The following is a 20,460-nucleotide window of genomic DNA, read 5'->3' as shown; positions in this document are numbered from 1 at the left end:
GCCCTGGCCACATCTATAGTCCTCATGCCTCCTTGCAGCATGCCTAAGGCACGTTCACGCAGATGAGCAGGGACCCTGGGCATTTTTCTTTTGGTGTTTTTCTGAGTCAGTAGAAAGGCCTCTTTAGTGTCCTAAGTTTTCATAACTGTGACCTTAATTGCCTACCATCTGTTCCAGCAGTTGGGTCTTAACGACCGTTCCACAGGTGCATGTTCATTAATTGTTTATGGTTCATTGAACAAGCATGGGAAACAGTGTTTAAACCCTTTACAATGAAGATCTGTGAAGTTATTTTGATTTTTACGAATTATCTTTGAAAGACGGGGTTCTGAAAAAGGGACGTTTCTTTTTTTGCTGAGTTTAGGTTCAATGTTAGATAGCTAGCTAACATTAGGCTTTAACTAGCAATGCAAATGAATTTCTGATATACAACCAATATTACTGCACAGATCATACACATAACGTTAGCTAGCGAGCCAGCCAGCTACCATTAGCTAACAGTATGCTTTAACTTGCAATGAAAACGACTTTCTGACAAAATTAGAAACGTATAATATCTGAAAATGTATGTATAAAGCCCTTTTTACATCAGCAGATAGTGGATCATACTTTGGCTTCCCAACATAAGAGGTTATATAAGACATCATTAGTATTGTAAATGTATTCTTCTGACTGTATTTATTTTGAACAGAGAGAGGTCGAAGGCTCATGGTTCAACAAGACAGCCATAATATTCTGGTTTTAAATTGAATCATCGATGCCTTTTAACTTGCCTTTTAACTAATTTGGCATCAAACTGGTATATTTAGCCCAGGCAGGCCTTGATGGAAGCGCCTCAAGTCTCTCTTCTCTCTCCCTGTGTTGACCCGTTTAGGGCAGGTTGAGAATGCAGCTCTGATGCTTTTCTACTTCTCCTCAGAGACCAGGTATCCCCTCTAGCCATACATTGCAGATACTGAAAGTCTGTTGGAAGACATGTTGTAAAAACACAAGCTGAGCAGCGGGGAGTTTGTGTGTGTGTGTGTGCGTGTGTGTGTGTGTGTGTGTGTGTGTGTGTGTGTGTGTGTGTGTGTGTGTGTGTGTGTGTGTGTGTGTGTGTGTGTGTGTGTGCGTGCGTGCGTGCGTGCGTGCGTGCGTGCGTGCGTGCGTGCGTGCGCGCGCGCGCGTGCGTGCGTGCGTACATATGCATGTATCCACGTGTGTATTTGTGTGCGTCTGTGTGTGTGTGATCTGGGAGCTATCAGAAGCAGTTAGAGGGCATACAGCACTTGCTTTTTTTTCATTCTCCTTCTCTCCTCTCCTCCACACAGCCTGCGGCCTGCCCTCCTTCCATCCCTCTCCTCCTGATACATTCATCCTGTCAATGCTAAACATGTAGTTCACGGGTTCTGGATCAATAGCGCTCGGCAACCATAACTAGAAGATGTCTCGGCCTCCACCAATCGGCTGTAATGTGATGGCAGTTGCTAAGGAGCCTGGTATATGGTGCAGAATATATTTTATACATGAGGTTTGAGGGTTTTGATGTTGTTGCTGCCCACACTAAGGGGCCCCGTGTGTGTTGTAGTAATGGCCAGCAGAATGGATATGTGTCCTCTCTGTGCCCTGAAATCATGTTTTATTACACTGAGGTCGTTATGATCTGTGTTAAGCTGATTTATTTATCTATGTCTGGAGAGTGGGTCAGAACAGGAGCTCCCAACTTGTGGTCCGGGGACCCCTGGGGGTCCGCAAAGATGACCTAGGGGTTTTCGTTAGGGTATGATCCAAAAATAAGCTGTTTAACGCTCATACACATACATGTGTCAACTCGTGGGAGAAAAAATAAAAATTGTCCTGTTTGCCGGTGTGTGAAATGAGAGGTGGAGCTGTGTAGTGGGTCAGTGGGCTTTAAAGTTGTCTGTCTGTCTACATGGGCTTTGCTTTGTCATGGCAACTTATTTGGACTTGAAAATTCAAGGCTCCAATTCTGATTATTTGTATATATTTTGTCCTTGGCTTAGATAGATTTGCGCAACAGACTGTGCTTAATCCCTGGAGATATTTATGTGTTCGTTCCAAGACACACACATGCACGCACGTACGTCACACGCATGCACACACACACAAACACATGCGTGCAAGCAGGAACTCCCACGTACACACACACACACACACACACACACACACACACACACACACACACACACACACACACACACACACACACACACACACACACACACACACACACACACACACACACACACACACACACACACACACACACACACAGACAGACAGAGCAGAGGAATAAAGCCTCCTATCATTTGAGCGGTACTACTGTCTGTACTAACCCAGTCTGTAGATTACCTCAGTTCTCGCTATCTCTCAGCGAGTCAGAGCTGGGCTAACAGGCCAGACTCCAACACACATGTGGCTTGAGTTAGCTTCCCCCGAGATAACTTTAGGACTTGGTTCATGTTGGAAAATGTCTGCTCTGCTTGTGTGTGTGTGGAAGTTATGTCTTATTTGTTACATGCTATAGGGTTATGCTGCTCTAGCTCCTCCTTACTACAGGTGCTCCCACTGTGTCATCATGTCAGCTGTACAGGGGCTGGAATGTGGCAGACTATGACTCACTCTGCTTTCCATCTTTATTGCGGTATTTTCCCCACTCTCTCTCTCTCTCTCTCTCTCTCTCTCTCTCTCTGCTGTCTCTCTCTCTCTTTTTATCTTGCTCTCTATCTCCCCCCTCTCTCCCTCTCTCTGCTGGTAATGATTTGTGTGCTGCATGGTCCAGGTCTTCAGTGCACACTCAGACAGGCTCCTGACCCGCTCTTCCAATAGGCCTCCCCTCCTCTCCTCTCCAACCTCGCTCTGCTCCAGCTATCCCTTCCTGTCTCTCCACGCCATTTCCACCCCCCACTCTCTTCCCTCTTGCCTATGAGTAATTACAGCACATTTATCTCTCTTCCCTGCTTTCATCTGATCCCCCTGCTCGCCAAGGCAGCGGTGGAGGGAGGCGGCAGCTGGGCCCATGGGTTGGTCGTTCCCCGCTCCCTCCCAGGTCCCCGCTCCCTCCCCGTTCCCCACTCCCTCCCGGTTCCCCTCTCTGCGGCGGAGGAGAGGAGTGCGTGCAAAGCCGTTTAGGGGAAGGAGAGCTGGAACATCAGGGGGTTGGCACAGGCCCCTGTTTGAGTCTAAAACGCATTGGAACGTGGAATTATCCCCCCCCTTTCATTGCCTCTCTCTAATTCTCTGAAGTATTTTTTTCCTCCCTGTCCAAGTCTCTTGCTGACTTTAAGGAATGAGTTCCAAATGAGGGGCCTGTCACTGCTGCTGCTGCTCCCTTGCCTCCTTCCTGGCTGGTTGTCTGTCTGTGATGGAGCTCAGAGTCAGACTCAGGGTGTGGTACTGCCTTCAGCACCTCAGTCTCGCTCCAGGTCTCTTACAGTAAAACCACATGTGACTTTCCCCTTGGCCCCATTCCAGTGTGTGTGTTTTTGTCCCCCACGATGAAATCGGAGAGGGGACTGTGTATCTGTCTCCATTCGTTCGTATGTTCGTTTGTACATTAGTCACATGCGATATCTCAGACAGCATTGGCCCGATTTTTACGAAACTTGGGTGAATGATGCGGCTTGCCATAGAGATCCATAGAGATTACACTGATCGGCCAGATGGTGGCGTTATAACAAGAGATTGAAAATGTTAACTTTGAAATGTCATGCCCCTCACCCCTTTTTACCTAAAGTCATGAAATTCGGTACATAAGTCCCGCTACTCACAAGTAACAGATTTGTCTCAGGGACCTGTAAGGTCCACCATGATGAATTTTCCACCATTTAGAATTTTGTGAAAAACACTTACAACGCTACTCTTCTGGCACGTAATGACCGATCTGCACAAAACTTGATATGTGTCATCTATGGACAAAGGTCTATCAATGCAATATTTTCAAGACTAGTACCTAAGACCACATGGCTTATTGACCAATAAAAATTAATGTGGGCGTTGTATGGCAAACCCTGTCAAGACTCAACATATGCAAGAACATTCATATTGTCCACACGGTGCCACTATAACAAGCACATGTTTATATCTCTTGATCCTTTTGACTCAAGAGTGCTGAAATTTGGCGCACATGCTCAAGGAAATTAGTCTAGCTAACCCACGCTAACCCACGCAATATCTCAGACACCACTGGCCCGAATTTGAAGAAACTTGAATGAATGATGCGTGTTGCCATGGAGATCCAGCATTTACAAAATTGATAGGCCCAAGGGGGGCGCTATAGTAATCAACTGAAATTCCAAACATTGAACAAGAAAATCTCATGTCCCATTTGAGGTTGAATTGTTATCACTAATTGGGCCAAGGAGGGAGCTGCATCATTCGTGGGAGAAACGTGTTTACTGTTGCCTTGTTTTTTTTTACATTTAAAGGAAGTGTAAGGAAAGGATACTGATAGTAACACAGTAGGGTAAATCCATTTAAATTCCATCCATTTTTGACAGCACCCCTTGTGATTTGAACAAAACCCTCCATACACATTGCATTCGGAAAGTGTTCAGACCCCTTGACTTTTTCCACATTTTGTTACGTTACAGCCTTATTCTAAAATGGATTAAATAGTTTTTTCCCCTCATCAATCTACACACAATACCCTAGAATGACAAAGCAAAAACTGTTTGTAGAATTTTTGCAAGTTTATTGAAAATAAAAAAACTGAAATATCACAATTACATAAGTATTCAGACCCTTTACTCAGTACTTTGTTGAAGCACCTTTGGCAGCTATTACAGCCTTGTGTCTTCTTGGGTTTGACGCTACAAGCTTGGCACACATGTATTTGGGGAGTTTCTCCCATTCTTCTCTGCAGATCCTCTCACGCTCTGTCAGGTTGGATGGGGAGCGTCGCTGCACAGCTATTGTCAGGTCTCTCGAGAGATGTTAGATCGGGTTCATGTCCGGGCTCTGGCTGGGCCACTCAAGGACATTCAGAGACTTGTACCCAAGCCACTCCTGCGTTGTCTTGGCTGTTTGCCTAGTTGTCCTGTTGGAATGTGGACTTTTTGCCCCAGTATGAGGTACTGAGGGCTCTGGAGCAGGTTTTCATCAAGGATCTCTCTGTACTTCGCTCCGTTCATTTTTCCCTCGATCCTGACTAGTCTCCCAGTCACTGCCACTGAAAAACATCCTCAAAGCATGATGCTGCCACCACCATTCTTCACCATAGGGATGGTGCCAGGTTTCCTCCAGACATGACGCTTGGCATTCAGGCCAAAGAGTTCAATATTCGTTTCATCAGACCAGAGATTCTTGTTTCTCATGGTCTGAGAGACTTTAGGTGCCTTTTGGCAAACTCCAAGCGGGCTGTCGTGAGCCTTTATCTAAGGAGTGGCTTCAGTCTGGCCACTCCACCATAAATACCTGATTGGTGGAGTGCTGCAGAGATGGTTGTCCTTCTGGAAGGTTCTCCCATCTCCACAGAGGAACTCTGGAGCTCTGTCAGAGTGACCATCGGTTTCTTGGTCACCTCCCTGACAAAGGCCATTCTCCCCTGATTGCTCAGTTTGGCTGGGTGGCCAGCTCTAGGACGAGCCTTGGTGGTTACAAACGTCTTTCATTTAAGAATGATGGCGGCTGCTGTGCTCCTGAGGACCTTCAACGCTGGAGAAATGATTAGTGCCTTGACACAATCCTGTCTCGGAGCTCTTCGACCTCATGGCTTGTTTTTTTCTCTGACATGCACTGTCTACTGTGAGACCTTATATAGACAGGTGTGTGCCTTTCCAAATCATGTCCAATCAATTGAATTTACCACAGGTGGACTCCAATCAAGTTGTAAAAACATCTCAAGAATGATCAATAGAAACAGGATACACCTGAACTCAATTTCGAGTATCATAGCAAAGGGTCGGAATACTTACGTAAATAAGGTATTTCTGTTTTTTGTTTTGAATACATTTGCATAAATTCTAAAAACATGTTTTTTGCTTCATGATTATGGGGTATTGTGTGTAGATTGATGAGGGGAATTTCTTTTTGTTGACACATTTTAGAATAAGGCTGTAATAAGAGAATGTGGAAAAAGTCAAGTGGCCTGAATAATATTCGAATTTACTGTTTGTTTGCCCATTGTATAAGTGCTCAGAAAGTTACTTTGGACCTGAATGCCAAGAGAAAAAGGTGCTCAAAGTTGACCCTTTTTGCCTACCTCACCATTTTTAGTTTATTTATGTATTATTTATTTATTTATACCCCACCATACCATGGGACAGCCGTCTTCATCACTGGAAAAGATACGCTTGAGATTGATATCGTTTAAAAACTTACAAACAGGGTTGTCAAACTATTTGTTCATTTCTGGAGAAAAATAGAAATTGTAATTTTTTAACCTTTAACGTCAGTTACCTAAAAACACCTAAAAACACGTCAGTTACCTAAAATAAATATAAAAATCATATTCGCAAATGTGCCCGCCAGCATGTGAGACACAACATGCTCTTTAATACAGGGTGGGTGTCATGCTGATAAATATACAAAAGAAATAGTGGGAATAAAATGTACATTTTAACTTTCAATTGGTACCATAAAATATGGTTGGAGTGCCACAAATTCAAGAATGTCGACTTGAATGGGAAAATCTGTTGTTTTAAATTATACTGTCAATCCCCCATAAGAAATGATAGATGATAGAATAGGGATGGCCATTTAAGTTCATATTCAGCAGTGGGTGGACTGGCAGTCGTCTTTGTGGTAGTTCATTCTATGAATTATATTTCTATGATTTAAATGACACCCACCCTATATTCAAGAGCATGTTGTGTCTCAATCGATGACGGGCACAACACAAACACCTCAGATGATGTGTAACAGGGTCTAAGCTTCAACGTTATGCAAATATGAAAGAAATTGGACTTTGTTTTTAGATCATTTACGTTAAAGGTTAAATTGTATATTTTTTTAAAGAACTAATACAATATTTTGACAACCCTGTTTGTGAGCTTTTAAAGGATATCAAACTTAACCATTTATATTGTCCAGTGATGAGGACATGGATATCTAATGGAATGGTGGGGCATGCAAAATGTGTCAACTTTGAGCACCTTTATCTCCTGAATGTTTCAATGTAATGGTGTTATTTTGTGATTAATAATCATCATTATAATATGATATGCTAATGAAGCTAGGTTTGATTTAAGTGAATGTAGATCTCAGAGCTCTAGGGGCTGTTCCTTAGCGTGACATTTTCACAGCTCCAGAGGGCCAAGAGTGTCTTGCCCACTCAACTAAACATGAATAGGATATATTTTCCCAGAGACTGAGCCAAGCTCACATCACTTACAGTCTATTTGCCCTCCGCTCCCACCTTAGAGCACACATTTGAGTGTGCTATCTGCTCAAACACACACACACACACACACACACACACACACACACACACACACACACACACACACACACACACACACACACACACACACACACACACACACACACACACACACACACACACACACACACACACACACACACACACACACACACACACACACACACATACACATACACGCACACACACACACCCTGGCATCGTTAGAGCAGTTACAGAGATTGTCGATTGTGTAACACTTTCTTTCAGTCACGACATCCGCTCGCTCAGTCAAATGTGAGACTGGGAGGCAGGGGAAGCAGTACCATTACCAGAGCTGGTACCAACTGCTCTATGGCAGGAGGGCAGACAGCCTCACGCCATGGCTCACTGCACTGCTGCCTCTCTGACCGGAGTCAGGACAGGTCACTATCATCATGCAAGCCAGGGTGGCACAGCAGGACACGGCACAGAGCAGCATGGCCAAGCACTCAGGTTGAAGCAGATGGGGACATCATGCCAGACAGGGGTGCGCTGATTCTATGGTGAAGATGCACAACCACTATGGATACTGCAGATTCTTTCTGCTGATCTAGTCAGAACCAGTCTGCTAGTGATTTGTGTTTTGTTGTCCTTTCCTGTTTAGGGATAGTCCACCACCATGTTAGTAATGCTCTCTCTCTACAGCCTCAGTGGGCTTTACCCAGAAGAGGAAACCTCAAGAAGCTTAATGCCAGTGCTTACAGCAAGTCGTCTTTACCAGAGCAGACTCATGCCCTAATCCTCTACGTTAGAAGAGAGGACAGGGGTATAACTAGATTTTCTGAGTGGGCCCTGTCTCTGGCTCAGTCCCTTGTCTCTCCCTGTTATCTAGCCATCAGAGAGGGGCTGCAGTACGCTAATATCAGTAGTAGCAGGAAGAGCCCTTTGTGCAGTGAGCCAAGTGAGAGCCTGGGGAGGGGAAGGAAAGAATTGGAAGAGAGGAAACAACATAACCCCATCCCGTGCCCTGCCGTACCATAGCAGGCCACTTCCTCCCGGTGCGTGCAGCTACATTAAATAGCTCCGTCGGAGAGAGTTGGGCCTGGACCTGCTTAACATGCACGCTCTGCTTAACATGCACGCTTAAGCTCTGCACTCTCACAATGATTCTTAATGAATATCTCTGTGTATCGCCCCTAACCATCGACAAGCCAGGTAACAGCCCTGGGCGGCCGCAGAAGGAGGAAGGAGTCGGAAATGTAGAAAATGTGTGTTGTAGTGTTGTGCGTTTGAAGAAATCCCTTCTTCCTCTGTCTTTTTCTCTCTCCCCTTCTCTTTTTCCCCCGGCTTGATTATGTAAGAGGATATGTTACTTTCGATAGAGTACCGCTACATTAGCCCCCAGAGAGCTTAAAAGATTAAAGGAACCACTAAAAGCATTTAGGGAAGTGAAGGGGAAGTTTGTGCATGAGGGGCTTTGGGTTGGAGGAAGAGGCTTTTTTCTTCTTCGTCGTCTTCCACGGCAGGCAGCAGGTTTAGCGGAAAATTGGAGCCGGGGCTCAGGCTTTGTAGTGGAGGACTCTGGAACATCTGGGCTGATGTAGCTGAGAAAGGAGAGGAGAGCGACGCTCACCCCCCCCCCCCACCCCCCCCTGTATAATCCTGTTAGCACGCCCAAGGCACTGGCTGAGTGTGTGGGGACTGGGGAGGCATACACACACACACACACACACACACACACACACACACACACACACACACACACCACACACCACACACACTCTCCAGGAGATTGTGCTCTCTCTTTCTCTCTCCCACTGCAGGACATTGTGTGCCTCCAGCTGGGAAGCATCTGTATAGTTAGGCAGGCAGCTTGGGGCCTTCTCTCGCAGCCTTCTAAGCAGCTCCTCTCCTTGGTTCCTCTGGGATGAAGGCATTTAACAGGGAACAGATGAGAAAGAAAACATACTTCTCAAAGCATTGAATGGCATGATTTTGCCAGGGTTTAGATTGTCCTCTTCTCATACCCCATCAGGCAGCAGTGTACTGTAGTGCCCGGTGTACTGAGCCATGCATTAAACAATGTTCTGTTCTTTCTCACATGATTCTACTCTACTAAATTCAATTTTAATGATCTTATTTCATGATGTGTTTAATTGGTAAGATAAAATCCCAAAGCGGCAGTAGATAACCTTTTGATATCTACAGCAAATGCTCATTACCCTCACACGCACTAACAGAGTAAAACTATTCTACACACTAACGCAGACTAACAGCATGGTCCACGCTCTGGGTTTTCTCTCTCTCTCTCTCTGTTGTTGTTGTTGTGCATCATGCTCTAGTCTCTTGCTAATGCACACCAGGCTGTGGATGGATTGGGCTGCTGTGGGTTTTGTTGTTGTGCATCATGCTCTAGTCTCTTGCTAATGCACACCAGGCTGTGGATGGATTGGGCTGCTGTGGGTTTTGTTGTTGTGCATCATGCTCTAGTCTCTTGCTAATGCACACCAGGCTGTGGATGGATTGGGCTGCTGTGGGTTTTGTTGTTGTGCATCATGCTCTAGTCTCTTGCTAATGCACACCTGGCTGTGGATGGATTGGGCTGCTGTGGGTTTTGTTGTTGTGCATCATGCTCTAGTCTCTTGCTAATGCACACCAGGCTGTGGATGGATTGGGCTGCTGTGGGTTTTGTTGTTGTGCATCATGCTCTAGTCTCTTGCTAATGCACACCAGGCTGTGGATGGATTGGGCTGCTGTGGGTTTTGTTGTTGTGCATCATGCTCTAGTCTCTTGCTAATGCACACCAGGCTGTGGATGGATTGGGCTGCTGTGGGTTTTGTTGTTGTGCATCATGCTCTAGTCTCTTGCTAATGCACACCAGGCTGTGGATGGATTGGGCTGCTGTGGGTTTTGTTGTTGTGCATCATGCTCTAGTCTCTTGCTAATGCACACCAGGCTGTGGATGGATTGGGCTGCTGTGGGTTTTGTTGTTGTGTGGTGATTCAGGCACAGTGCTGGCCGCGGGGCATATAGCCAAGCGTGTGCATGTGTCTGTGGGAAGGGAGCGGGCAGGGAGGCAGGCAGACTGTCACTAAGCATTACAGGCACCGTGGACTCCCTGTGCACGACACGAGGTCTGGATGAGGAGCCAATACAGCACAGCCTGAGGGGGTCCTGGGGTTATACTCACACCCCTCCCCCTGTATAAATGTGCAGATTGTGTTTTACTGTGTTTATAACATCCCCAGTGATGACATAAGCCCACCTGACAAGAATTCGCTGCGTAGGCCCTGAAATGGAACCCAAACCGTGTGTATGGTTCACATGTGTTTACGCTTCGTTTGTTTGTTTTTGCAGTCTGGAGAGAAAATTAGTCCCTTGAAGATGAATTTGTCTTTAAACGTTGGAGCCTGGTGAGGGTATTGCCCCAAGTGAACCCACATTTTGGGTCTGAGTGTGCTTATTGCTGTAACATATAACACATTGTTAGGCTTTTCTTTACAACATTGCAATTTATATTTGGCTTTTATACCTGAGAACTTGAAACTGCTTCAAAATAATATACCATGTACTGTCTTTCACTGCAATGCATTCTATCTTGTCCCAAATAATGCCTCTCTGGTTCTCCTTGGATAGTAACTCATTTTGGTTATGATTCATTCATCATGTTTGTAGCAACATAAGCTGTTTCTGTGTAGCAATGGATGGATTGCTTTTCAACAGAGTTGTTGCTGTTACATGTTGGGTTGCAAAATGTGGATAATTCCTCTGGGATAAAGGACCCTATTATAGCTCTGGCAGATATTTCACACCACTGTCCCAGATGACATAATTCTATACACAGGCAGCAGTGTGTGTGTGTGATCCTGACCTGATGTGCAACTAAGGAGATTGACAGAATGTAAACACAACCAGGGTGGCCCGCTGACCCCATCTGAGCTATGTAAAAGTGGCCATTTTTAGACCTCTTGTTCTCTTCCTCCTACAGTATAGAGAAGACTAGTGGGGCTGGCTCATCATAACCCATTCCCTCAATGCTTGTATGGTGTTTGAAGATGGCATAGTGGACAGTAGAGCAATAATGACTTTTCCTTTTGACTTTTTGAAAGTTTAAATTATAAGAACGAGTCTGGAGGATCAAAGTTTAGCTTAATCTGATCTGATATGTCCATGACAGCCTTTGACTGGGGAGTGGCTTCTGTCTGGCCACTCTACCATAAAGGCCTGATTGGTGGGGTGCTGCAGAGATGGTTGTCCCTCTGAAAGGTTCAGAGGACCTCTGGAGCTCTGTCAGAGTGACCATCGGGTTCTTGGTCACCTCCCTGACCAAGGTCCTTCTCTCCCGATTGCTCGGTTTGGCCGGCCGGCAGCTCTAGGAAGAGATTTGGTGGTTCCAAACTTCTTCAATTCAAGAATGATGGAGGCCACTGTGTTCTTGAGGATCTTCAATGCTGCAGAAATTCTTTGGTACCCTTCCCCAGATCTGTGCCTCAACAAAATCCTGTCTCGGAGCTCTACAGACAATTCTTTTGACCTCATGGCTTGGTTTTTGACCTGAGAGAGTCCAAGTTGTAGAAACATCTCAAGGATGTTCAATGTAAACCTGAGTTCAATTTCGAGTCTCATAGCAAAGGGTCTGAATACTTATGTAAATATGGTATTTCTGTTTTTTATGTTTAATACATCTGTCCTGTACATATACATAAATCCTGTTTTCGCTTTGCCATTATGAGGTATTGTGTGTAGATATTTAATACATTTTAAAATAACGCTGTAACGTAACAAAATGTGGAAAAAGTCAAGGGGTCTAAATACTTTCCGAATGTACTGTATGTAGTTGATTTTATTCAAATACTTAGGGTGTGTCTGTCTACAGTATACATGGAAAAATAAGTTTAAACATTTCGACCAATCGATTGGTCGGTGAGAACAGGACGACTCTCGGCCGACCAAGATTTGCTTTTGTCAGGGACAGCCCTAATTCAGACTACTGAACAACTGCGCCCAACAGTACATATTCAGTAAAAGGCACATGTCAGCCCGCTTGGAGTACTCACGCCATGAGAAACAAGATGTTCTGGTCTGATGAAACCAAGGTTGAACTTGACCTGAATAACAAGCGTCACGTCTAGAGGAAACCTTGCACCATCCCTACGGTGAAGCATGGTGGTGGCACCATCATGCTGTTTTCAGCGGCAGGGACTGCGAGACTAGTCAGGATCGAGGGACAGATGAACAGTGCAAAGTACAGAGAGATCCTTGATAATGGATTAGTCCACTCAGACAGGCGCAAATCAGACACATGTCTTGTGCACCATGAAAAATTTATAAATAATTGTGACTGCTCGACTAAAGAAATCTTGGTCGACCAACAGCCTATCGACCAAACAATCGACCAGTCGACTAAACGGGGTCAGCTTTTTTATTTTTTTTTGGAAACAAATGTAAAATGCCTTGCTAGAGATCTATGGAGAAATCACAAAGATACTATACTTTATTCATATGAAGAGTGCAGCAACTACAGGGAAAGATCAAGAAAGGGCTTTAATGAGGTTAGAAAGAAAGAGCTCTGTTACATAAAACAGAGAGCCAAGGAGAGAGAAAAAAATATGTTGAATGAAGAGGGAAGATTAAGAGGTTGAGGGGAGGGAGAGAGAGGGGGGGGGGGGAGAGAGAGGGGGGGGGGGGGAGAGAGAGAGGGGGGGGGGAGAGGGGTTGGGCAGAGAGGAGGAGGTTGGTACATTAATGTGTGAGAGAGAGAGAGAGAGAGGGGGGGGCAGAGAGGAGGAGGTTGGTACATTAATGTGTGTAGTCAGAGTATTAATGTGTGTAGTCAGAGTATTAATGTGTGTAGTCAGAGTATTAATGTGTGTAGTCAGAGTATTAATGTGTGTAGTCAGAGTCGAGGACAGGAATAGGACAGAACGCCCTTCTTACTGCCATCTGCTACTAGTGATGAACAGCTGAAGTCCATCTGAGGAGAGGTCCTGTCAGCCTGCCAAGCCTGCTACACCACACACACTCACTGCATACCGTGCACACCACACCAGAGAGAGAGAAAGGGAGCGAGAGAGACGGGGGAAGCATAGAGGATAAAGAACAGAAGCAGGAGAAAGAAGAAGCTGGTGCTTTGGCTGTTTTCTAGCTGTGTGACTTATTGTGTCGCTGTTGCTGTGTGATTCCTTTTGGAGAATACTTATTGACTTGTTCCCTTCCCGTCGGCACACTGAATCATCCAGGGACAGCAGACGGAGGAGGCAGGATGATCAAGTCCAGTTGGTTCTATGTCAAGTTCAAATACAATGAAAAGGTAAGTTGATGAGCTGTTGGTTTCTGGTTTTCTTCCTATTGGGCTCTGGCCAAATGTAGTGCACTATATAGGGAAAAGAGTACCATTTGGGACATAGCCTTAGCTTTTGACCTTTTGCATATAGCCATAACTTATGTCCCTAGTGGGATGTTTGGCACACTTTGTTGTTGCTGACAATCCTGCTTTGACAACACAGGGGAGAGGTATGTCTTTATTATTTAAGTTGCTCATACTTTATTCAACATAATGTCTTACCAGCATTTTCAGACCATGAATATTCTATCGTTTTTTCAGTGTCTCTGTCAAGGCTGTGTTTTAAATTCAGATTTTAACATGTTAGGCACAGTGTGGAAGATTTAATGCAGCATAAACCCACTTATTTTTCAGTGGGCATTGCATATACTCACTTCTTAATCCCCACTGATACGTATCAAAGTAGTGTCTATATCAATTAATATATATTTGTAATTTTTTTATTTAACCTTTATTTAACTAGGCAAGTCAGTTAAGAACAAAGGATATTGCCGAAAATACCATTCTACATGCAAGTGGTTTCATGGACAGAGATGGAAATATCCATTAGAAATGTAGAAAGATGGGCCTCCAGAGTGGTGCAGCAGTCGCTGCACCGTCACTACAGATCTGGGTTTGATCCCGGGCGGTATCACAACCGGCTGTGATCAGGAGTCCCATAGGGCGCCGCACAATTGGCCCAGCGTCATCTGGGTTAGGGGAGGGTTTGGCCGGGGGGCTTTACTTGGCTCATTGTGCTTTAGTGACTTCATGTGGCAGGCCTGGTGCCGGCAGGCTGACCTCGGTCGTCAGTTCAACAATGTTTCCTCCGACACATTGGTGCGGCTATCTTCCGGGTTAAGCGGGCGGGTGTTAAGAAGCACAGTTTGGCGGGTCATGTTTTAGAGGATGCATGACTTGATCTTTGCCTCCCAAGCCTGTTGGGGAGTTGCAGCAATTAGACAAGATTGAATTTGGGGAGAGATGGTTTGGGATGAGTTGGACCGCAGAGTGAAGGAAAAGCAGCCAACAAGTGCTCAGCATACAGTTGGAAGTCGGAAGTTTACATACACCTTAGCCAAATACATTTAAACTCAGTAAAAATGCCCTGTCTTGGGTCAGTTAGGATCTCCACTTTATTTTTAGAATGTGAAATGTCAGAATAATAATAGAGAGAATTATTTATTTTGGCTTTTATTTCTTTCATCACATTCCCAGTAGGTCAGAAGTTTACATACACTCAATTAGTATTTGGTAGCATTGCCTTTAAATTGTTTAACTTGGGTCAAACGTTTTGGGTAGCCTTCCACAAGCTTCCCACAATAAGTTGGGTGAATTGTGGCCCATTCCTCCTGACAGAGCTGGTGTAACCGAGTCAGGTTTGTAGGCCCCCTTGCTCACACACGCTTTTTCAGTTCTGCCAACAACTTTCTATAGGATTGAGGTCAGGGCTTTGTGATGGCCACTCCAATACCTTGACTTTGTTGTCCTTAAGCCATTTTTCCACAACTTTGGAAGTATGCTTGGGGTCATTGTCCATTTGGAAGACCCATTTGCGACCAAGCTTTAACTTTCTGACTGATGTCTTGAGATGTTGCTTCAATATATCCACATAATTTTCCTGCCTCAAGATGCCATCTATTTTGTGAAGTACACCAGTCCCTCCTGCAGCAAAGCACCCCCACAACATGATGCTGCCACCCCCGTGCTTCACAGTTGGGATGGTGTTCTTCGGCTTGCAAGCATCCCCCTTTTTCCTCCAAACATAACGATGGTCATTATGGCCAAACAGTTCTATTTTTGTTTCATCAGACCAGAGGACATTTCTCCAAAATGTACGATCTTTGTCGCCATATGCAGTTGCAATCCGTAGTCTCACTTTTTGGAGCAGTGGCTTCTTCCTTGCTAAGCGGCCTTTCAGGTTATGTCGATATAAGACTCGTTTTACTGTGGATATAGATACTTTTGTACCTGTTTCCTCCAGCATCTTCACAAGGTCATTTGCTGTTGTTCTGGGATTGATTTGCACTTTTCACACCAAAGTACGTTCATCTCTAGGAGACAGAACGCATCTCCTTCCTGAGCGCTATGATGGCTGCGTGGTCCCATGGTGTTTATACTTGCGTACTATTGTTTGTACAGATGAACGTGGTACTTTCAGGCATTTGGAAATTGCTCCCAAGGATGAACCAGACTTCTGGAGGTCCACAATCTTTTTCTGAGGTCTTGGCTGATTTCTTTAGGCTTTCCCATGATGTCAAGCAAAGAGGCACTGAGTTTGAAGGTAGGCCTTGAAATACATCCACAGGTACACCTCCAATTGACTCAAATTATGTAATTCAGTCGATCAGAAGCTTCTAAAGCTATGACATCATTTTCTGGAATTTTCCAAGCTGTTTAAAGGCACAGTCAACTTAGTGTATGTAAACTTCTGACCCACTGGAATTGTGATACAGTGAATTATAAGTGAAATAATCTGTCTGTAAACAATTGTTTTAAAAATTACTTGTCATGCACAAAGTAGATGTCCTAACCGACTTGCCAAAACTATAGTTTGTTAACAAGAATTTTGTGGAGTGGTTGAAAAATTACTCCAACAGAAGTGAATGTAAACTTCCGACTTCAACTGTATGTGGGAACTCCTTCAAGACTGTTGGAAAAGCATTCCAGGTGAAGCTGGTTGAGAGAATGTCAAGAATCTGCAAAGCTGTCATCAAGGCAAAGGGTGGCTACTTTGAATAACCTTTTTTGGTGACTACATGTTTTATTTCATAGTTTTTTTCTTCACTATTCAACAATGTCGAAAATAGTAGCAATAAAGAAAAACTCTGGAATGAGTAGGTGTGTCCAAACTTTTCACTGGTACTGTATATACACTACCGTTCAAAGGTTTGGGGTCACTTAGAAATGTCCGTGTTTTTGAAAGAAAAGCATTTTTTTTGTCCATTAAAATCAGATCAAATTGATGAGAAATACAGTGCAGACATTGTTAATGTTGTAAATGACTATTGTAGCCGGAAACGGCAGATTTTTTATGGAATATCTACATAAGTGTACAGAGGCCCATTATCAGCAACCATCACTCCTGTGTTCCAATGGCACGTTGGGTTAGCTAATCCAAGTTTATCATTTTAAAAGGCTAATTGATCATTAGAAAACCCTTTTGTAATTATATTAGCACAGCTGAAAACGGTTGTTCTGATTAAAGAAGCAATAAAACTGGCCTTCTTTCGACTAGTTGAGTATCTGTAGCATCAGCATTTGTGGGTTCGATTTCAGGCTCAAAAGGACCAGAAACAAACACTTTCTTCTGAAACTCTTGTTCTGAGAAATGAAGGCCATTCCACGCGAGAAATTGCCAAGAAACCGAAGATCTCGTACAACGCTGTGTACTACTTCCTTCACAAAACAGAGAAAACTGGTTCTAACCAGAATAGAAAGAGGAATGGGAGGCCCCGGTGCACAACTGAGCAAGAGGACAAGTACATTAGAGTGTCTAGTTTGAGACAGACGCCTCACAAGTCCTCAACTGGAAGCTTCATTAAATAGTACCCTCAAAACACTAGCCTCAACATCAACAGTGGAGAGGTACTCCAGGATGCTGGCCTTCTAGGCAGTTGCAAAGAAAAAGCCATATCTCAGCCATATCTCAGACTGGCCAATAATAATAAAAGATTAAGATGGGAACACAGAACACAGACACTGGACTGAGGAATCAGGCAGAACTGCCACCCTCACCGCCACCATGGTCATCTCCTCTCACCACGGCCCTTAACATTACACTGCACAGACTCTGCTTGCGCCATGCTGAAGACTAGTTAAGGGAAACATCATAACCGGATGACTGCATCGAGCCGCCCCAGCCGGGTTTAAAAGTGGAAGTATAAGAGTGCAGCTTCTCTCATTCATTCATTTCCACTTTACCAGCCCTCCTTCCATTAGAGTCAGACAAAATAAAGTGTGAACATTTTTACTTCACAGTTGATTAAGGAAAGAGGTTGAAATGCCAGGATCCGAGACGGAAATAGACAAGACGAGATTCTCAGACTTCTGTACTGATATACAGTGCCTTCAGAAAGTATTCATACCACTTGACTTATTCCACATTTTGTGTTACAGCCTGAATTCAAAATGGATTCAATATATTTTTGTTTCTCACCCATCTACATATAATACCTCATAATGACAACATGTTTTTAGAAATCTTTCCAAGTTTATTGAAAAGTAAATACAGAAATATCGAATTCATATAAGTGTTCACACCCCTTTGCTATGACACTCCAAATGGAGCTCAGGTGCATCATATATCCTTTGATCATCCTTGATGTCACTACAACTTGATTGGAGTCCACCTGTAGCCAATTAAATTGCTTGAACATGATTTCGAAAGAAACACCTGTCTATATAATACCCCACAGTTGACAGTGCATGTCAGAGCAGAAACTATACCATGAAGTCCAAGGAACGGTCTGTAGATAGAATTGTGATGAGGCATATATCTGGGGAAGGGTATAAAAAATGTTCTAGTGTCAAAAGTTTCCAAGACCACTGTGGTCTCAATTAGGAAATTGAATTAGGAAATTGAAAATTAGGAAATTGAAAAAATATGGAGGAAATTGAAATTGAAAATTTTAGCAATTTGAAAAAACATGGAACTACCCAGACTCGAACTAGAGCTGGCCGTCAGACCAAACTGAGCAACCGGGCAAGAAATACCTTGGTCAGGGAGGGGACCAAGAACCCAAAGACCACTCTGACTGAACTCCAGAGTTTCTTGGCTGAGATTGGTTTAAGTGCTGTACAGACTTCTCCCATCTTGGCTTTATGGGAGTGGCCAGGCAGAACAGCACTCCTGTAGTTTGCAAAAAAGCATGTGAAAGACTGAGATCACAAGGCAAAAGATTCTGTTGTCTGATGAGACAAAATTGTAACTATTTGGCCTGAATGCAAAGCACTGTCTGGAGACAACCAGGCACAGCTCATCAGCTGTCTAACACCATCCCTACCGTGAAGCATGGTGGTGGCAGCATCATGCTATGGTTATGCTATTCAGTGACATGGACTGGGAGACTGGTAAGAATAGAGGGAACAATGAATGGAGCTAAATACTGTCAAATCCTTGATGAGAATCTGCTACAGAGTGCAAATGACCTTAGACTAGGGCAAATATTTACATTCCAACCGGACAATGACCCCAAGCACACAGCCAGAGCAACGCTGGAACGGCATCAGAACAATAATGTTGAAGTCCTTGTGTGGCCCAGCCAAAGCCCAGACTTGAATCCCATTGAAAATCTGTGGAAAGATTGAAGATTGCTTTTCTCCGCCGCTCCCCATCTAACATAACAGAGTTTGAGAAAATCTGCAAGGAAGAATGGGAGAAATCCCCAAATCCAGATATGAGAAGCTGATACAGACATACCCAAGACGACTCAACGCAATAATCGCCGCCAAAGGTGCTTCAAAGTATTGACTCGGGTGTAAATACTTATGTAAATTAGATATTTCTCTATTTCATTTTCAATAAATGTGAAACAAAAAAATCCAACATGTTTTCACTTTGTCATTATGGGGTGTTGTGTGTAGATGGGTGAAAAAAAATGTATTACATTTTTAATTCAGGCTGTAACACAACACAACGTGGAATTAATTAAGAGTATGAATACTTTCTGAAGGCACTGTATGTATCAGATATTTCATGAGAGTAGAATTAAAGATATCATAGTTTGACAGATTGCTGGACTCATTGAATTGTGGAGATCTCTAATTTAGCCTACTCGTATTGAGTTTTAGTATATAAATATTCAACAATTTAAAAAAGTCCTATTGCTCTGTGTTTTTGCTTTCTGTATACTATACTGTACTGTGTATTTGTGGTGTGCATGAGCATGAGAGTTTGTGGGCGTGGGCATGTGCGCATGCATTGACTGTTGAAGAAAATACTTAACCGCCACTGCCTCTCCTGCTCCTGGCTGACCTGTCTGTCCTGCAGAAAGGTCTGTTTGATTGACAGCCGGCCTTTGCGGTGTTTATAGGAATTGACCTTAAACAAGCAGGTTCAGCAGCGGCACTGTAGTTTGACTAACAGTCTGTTTTCTTTTCCCCGGACACTGACGTGAGTGAGTGGGGGGGTGAGTGAGACGGGGACGGAGTGATGGGAGGTGGGCTAGCTGGTGGATGCAGAGCTGAGGGGGTGGAAGGAAGGAGAGTACTGTAGCTCTATTCTCTGTGTGGGCTCTTTGTTCTCCCTTTCTCTGTGTGTTTCTTTGAGCTGCTGTGGAGCTAGACCCTGCAGAGGCCTGGCTCTACTGCTTTCTGCCAGGGCCCACAGAAAGTGAGCAGTGAGCCCTGTTCTAACTCACACTGGGCTAATTCATTGTTACACACCCACAGCCATATGTAACTATAGTAAGAGCTCTCTCTCGCTCTCTCTCGGGCAGTCATTATACCTGTCCTTGTTTGGATGATGTTCCCTGCTTGGTGCTTGCTGTATTTGAGCTTATTCAATCTTTATTACACCTCTATTATCCCTCCCTCTCTAGGCTTAATCACATCCCTGAGCTGTTTCACAGATGAGGAAAATTATTTTACTTACCTGGAAAAACCCAGCAATATCATGGTTCCAGCTCTAATGTGGATAATTACAGAGAATGTATCTCATTTATCCTCCTCTGTATTTACTGCCAGTGTGCCAGGCCGAGTTGGATGGTTGGAGAATACAGGGAGGTAGAGCATCATAACTATAATGACAATACCAACCGCTAAGTGGGGTGTGGGCTGGAACTATAGTTGGACA

General features: G+C 44.2%; 1 protein-coding gene across 7 annotated transcripts in view; it reads left to right on the top strand.

Annotated features, from left to right (window-relative positions):
• Window positions 1-20,460, top strand: part of LOC129813209 (autism susceptibility gene 2 protein homolog) — a 407,283-nt gene that overhangs the window by 73,426 nt on the left and 313,397 nt on the right. Inside the window, exon 1 of one of the 7 annotated variants that reach the window (XM_055865535.1) lies at window positions 13,146-13,652. The exons of the other annotated variants lie outside the window; for them this stretch is intronic. Within the exon in view, the coding sequence (XP_055721510.1) occupies window positions 13,605-13,652 (48 nt within the window). The 5' untranslated portion in view covers window positions 13,146-13,604. Of the gene's footprint in view, window positions 1-13,145; window positions 13,653-20,460 lie in introns of those variants that run through there. 7 annotated transcript variants of the gene reach the window in all.

This window comes from Salvelinus fontinalis, chromosome 2, assembly GCF_029448725.1.
Source record: "Salvelinus fontinalis isolate EN_2023a chromosome 2, ASM2944872v1, whole genome shotgun sequence".
Taxonomy (NCBI): domain Eukaryota; kingdom Metazoa; phylum Chordata; class Actinopteri; order Salmoniformes; family Salmonidae; genus Salvelinus; species Salvelinus fontinalis.
This window is presented reverse-complemented; position numbering and strand designations above follow the sequence as displayed.